Below are 3,805 nucleotides of genomic sequence, written 5' to 3'. Positions count from 1 at the left end.
AGTTAGATGTCACTACTGTTCATATCATCTGTGGATAAATTCTAAATTTGATGATATCACCAGTAGTGGCATGGGTGGAACGCAGTTATAATAGCTTTAAAGAGCTATGAATTATAAATTTGCACGAAGCGTAATGATGCTTAATGAGCATCTACCTGCTAGAAATAAGAGCTAAGTCTTAAATTAATCCACCTTAGCGCACCATTATAACAGAAAAACAATATGCGAGGAAAACAGAAAGAATTAAAACATTTAACAGCACAAATAAAAATATTATGCAATTAGGGATATCCACAAACCAGGTTTCGACTTTTGGGTATTTAACTCTAAGCCTCGTCAGTGTGGACTACCAGTTTAAATCCGTGACTGTTCATGTTAGTCTCTGATTGTGCAACTGGTTTTGTTTTACGCCAAAATCAGAGCACATGGTGCGTAAAAATATATAAATGAAATATTCAAACACTGAGATTATATACACATACATATATACATATTATGTGTGTGTATTTAAAAGTTTTTTGCCAAAAAATACTCAATACAGTCACAATATTTAAAAAAAGATTTCCATAAAAGTTAACTATTTTTAAAAAGATCATTTTTGAAAAAAACAATGTCACATTTTGGAGAGAAGTTTTCATATTGTGTTTATTTTAAGTGATCTGACTGTTCAACCTTTACATGTGTGTGTGTGTGTGCAATGTATGTATAATCGTGTGAGTGTGTGCATGTTTTTGTGTACAAACACGAGAACCACCAGTTATAAAAAGTCTATTGACCACTCTCAGCCATTTTCAAGTTCCAGTTGCAACATGTTTATTTTTGTATCTTGAAAAGTAGTGTGTGTACTTTGCAGTAATCTTCCTCTTTGTTTTCTGTCATGTAATAAATCAATAATATTCTTCAGTTTCATTTACCTTTTTCTTATCTTCCATTTGTTAGAAACTTGTCCCAAGTGTGAGCATGGACGAGCCTATTTCATGCAGATTCAGACTCGGTCAGCTGATGAACCTATGACGACATTTTACAAATGCTGTAATGTAGAGTGTGCACATCGATGGAAAGACTGAAGGTTCTGCTATAATTTTACTTTTGTATATTTTGTAAATAAACTATTTTCATGAAACTTATCTTTTTTATTACTTTGTCAGCAACATGGAGAATTTGAAGTTGAATAGCAGTGGTTCTGATACACACCTTTGCTTAACAAGTATTTAAACCAAACAAATCCGGCCCAAATAATCTACCTGTTTTATGTTCAAACTGACCAGATTCAGTCTCTGACACTATCTTTTCATGTCATTCTAAAAATAAATAATCACATCATCAAAATCTTATAGTCATGAGATAATGCTTAATTCAAAGTAGTGTGGCAAACTAATCTGAATGCTGAAGGGTCAATGCCATTTCATGAGATTCTCAGTTCATTTCTGGAAGTTATAGTTGCATATTCTGGTGAAGCTATCATGCTCTGAAGACCTTCGCCCAGCAGACACTGTACCTTTCTTTTAAGAAATTTCCCTTAACATTATTTTATACCTTTGTAGTGGTGATTCAATTCTGAATCCGTGGATATATGATAGGATGTTACGAGCGAACCACCATAATTTCACATTGTTGGTGTATTAACCAACCAATCTATGTGGACAGGGTTTTCTCTAACATTCTAGAATTTGGCTTCTGGTCCCCTATAAAAACCATTCAGGGCACATTTCTACAGCCTGATGGCCCAGGACAGACGAATCAGACAGATGACCAAGAACTTCCATTGTCATGAAGATAGCACAATTGATTTCAGATATATGTTAGGCAAACCTCCATAATATAATAAGAATAATACCATTGTTACAAAAGTGTTATATAAAAAATGTAACTGAGTGAAAACATGCTTTCAGATTAGAATTCAGACTATTTCCAATTCTTTACTGAATTTAACTCCACTAAACCATTTGATACAGTCACAATATTTAAAAAATGATTTTCATAAAAGCTAACTATTTTAAAAAGATCATTTTTGAAAAACAGAATGTCACAAACATTTTGGAAAGAAGTTTTCATATTGTTTATTGTGTGTAAGTGCTCTCATTGTTCAACCTTTACATATATATATATATATATATATCCCTTCAAGCACCGCAATCTTTGTCTTGCTGGAATCCTACCATCTGGTGAAATGAATTACACATTGTATTATGGTTATGTCTAGAACAATGCTCAAACCATGGAAATATACAGACTGACATGCAGATAAATACCAAAATTTGGAGACAGCTACTTTACATAAAATAGTTGGTGTCTTATCATCTCATTAGAATTGATTATTAAACAAATCGATGATTCCTTCTCATTTGAATACCAACATTTTATTTTATCATCATCAACAGCATCATTTAACATTCACATTTTCTTTGCTTGCAAGGGTCGGACAAGTGCATTTTAAATTAAGCAAGACACTTTGATGCTGATGAATTTGGTTTATATTTTATGGACAACTTAAAGAGGTTAAATGGAATTAGATATCTATGTAATTGAATATTTGAAAAATTTGATGCAATTAGCTCCAAACCAGCCAAAATACTCTGAAGATGTCAATCAATTAACTACATAGCTTTTTTAGCTTTTTTTTTCACATTTTGAAGATTTATCATTGTTTTGATATTTGCAAGTCATAGGAAGCAGATATTCAGAAGAAAGTGAACTGGTTGCCAGAAGGTAGAAGTCTGTAACTGGAAACAGTGCTTAAAAAGAATTGTGTTGTTTTGCAAGGAGATACTAAAGTTGATGTGAGTTCAAAGAAATACAACTATGTGTACTAAGTTTTGTGAAGACTCAGTTTGTTTGAACTGTGTTTCAATGAAAGCTAAGAGCACTGAGAATCAAAAGCAGTTTCAACTTGCTTGTTTGTCCTCAGACTTAGTTCAGGTTAATTATATCACATGCCTTTGTCTTGCAGACTTTTAAAAAGAAAATTCTTACTAATTGATTCAAAGAAGTATATTTAGAGATCATAAACTGGCATGAGATTCTAGGTCCATTTTGCCTCCTATTCCTGATTTCTTTGAATTTTTTTTTACTTGTTAGGTCTGGAGGAAGGGACAGTGCCTAAGATTCTTTTGAATGCCCTCATAAATTGGTGACATTGATGCCATTAACATTTGTAAAGCTACAACTACTACAGGGAAAATATGAGGAGGAGGGATTTCCAGAAGACCAATGTTCTAAGAAGAAGGGATCAAATGTCATTAGTGGGGAGTTTGGACACAACAAGGGTGATAAGAAGAGTAGGACACTTTATTTTACGTTGCTCCAGTTCACTCAGCTGGCAAAAATGAATAGTACCTGTATCTCAAAGGGCTAGCCTTGTCATATTCTGGGTGCCATGCTGATTCTCCCTGAGAACTACGTAAAGGTACATGAGTCTGTGAAGTGCTCAGTTAATTTCACGAGAAGGCTATTCCGTCGATTGGATCAACTGAAACCCTCGTTGTAACCGACGGAGTACCATTGAAAACCGCGCCAAAAAGAAAACTCTAGTCATCGCCATCGGTTTTCAGGACCGCACGCTGTTTTTTTTTTTTTTCAATTTACTATTACTTTGTACTTTACTACAATGTAGAAGCACGTGGCTTAGTGGTTAGGGTATTGCCCTCATGATCGTAAGATTGCGGTTTTGTTCCTGGGACCGGGTGATGCGTTGTCGTCTTGAGCAAAACACTTCGTTTCACGTTGTTCCAGTCCACTCATCTGGCAAAAATTAGTAATCCTATGACGAGCCGGTATCCCATCCAGGAAGGAATTTATACGTTAC

At 34.4% G+C, this 3,805-nt stretch overlaps 2 protein-coding genes across 3 annotated transcripts in view; one reads left to right on the top strand and one right to left on the bottom strand.

The window, feature by feature from the left end:
• Positions 1-1,123, top strand: part of LOC106871871 (DNA-directed RNA polymerase III subunit RPC10) — an 8,526-nt gene extending 7,403 nt beyond the window's left edge. For both annotated transcript variants that reach the window (XM_014918612.2, XM_052971291.1), the window contains exon 3: positions 940-1,123. In XM_014918612.2, coding sequence (XP_014774098.1) covers positions 940-1,067 — 128 coding nt within the window. In that variant the 3' untranslated portion in view covers positions 1,068-1,123. The remainder of the gene's footprint in view (positions 1-939) is intronic.
• The window catches only part of LOC106871870 (U11/U12 small nuclear ribonucleoprotein 25 kDa protein), a 30,052-nt gene that overhangs the window by 16,698 nt on the left and 9,549 nt on the right, over positions 1-3,805 (bottom strand). The window lies entirely within an intron of this gene.

Source organism: Octopus bimaculoides, chromosome 10 (assembly GCF_001194135.2).
Source record: "Octopus bimaculoides isolate UCB-OBI-ISO-001 chromosome 10, ASM119413v2, whole genome shotgun sequence".
Classification (NCBI taxonomy): domain Eukaryota; kingdom Metazoa; phylum Mollusca; class Cephalopoda; order Octopoda; family Octopodidae; genus Octopus; species Octopus bimaculoides.
The sequence above is the reverse complement of the archived record's forward strand: the minus strand, read 5'-3'. Positions and strand labels throughout refer to the sequence as shown.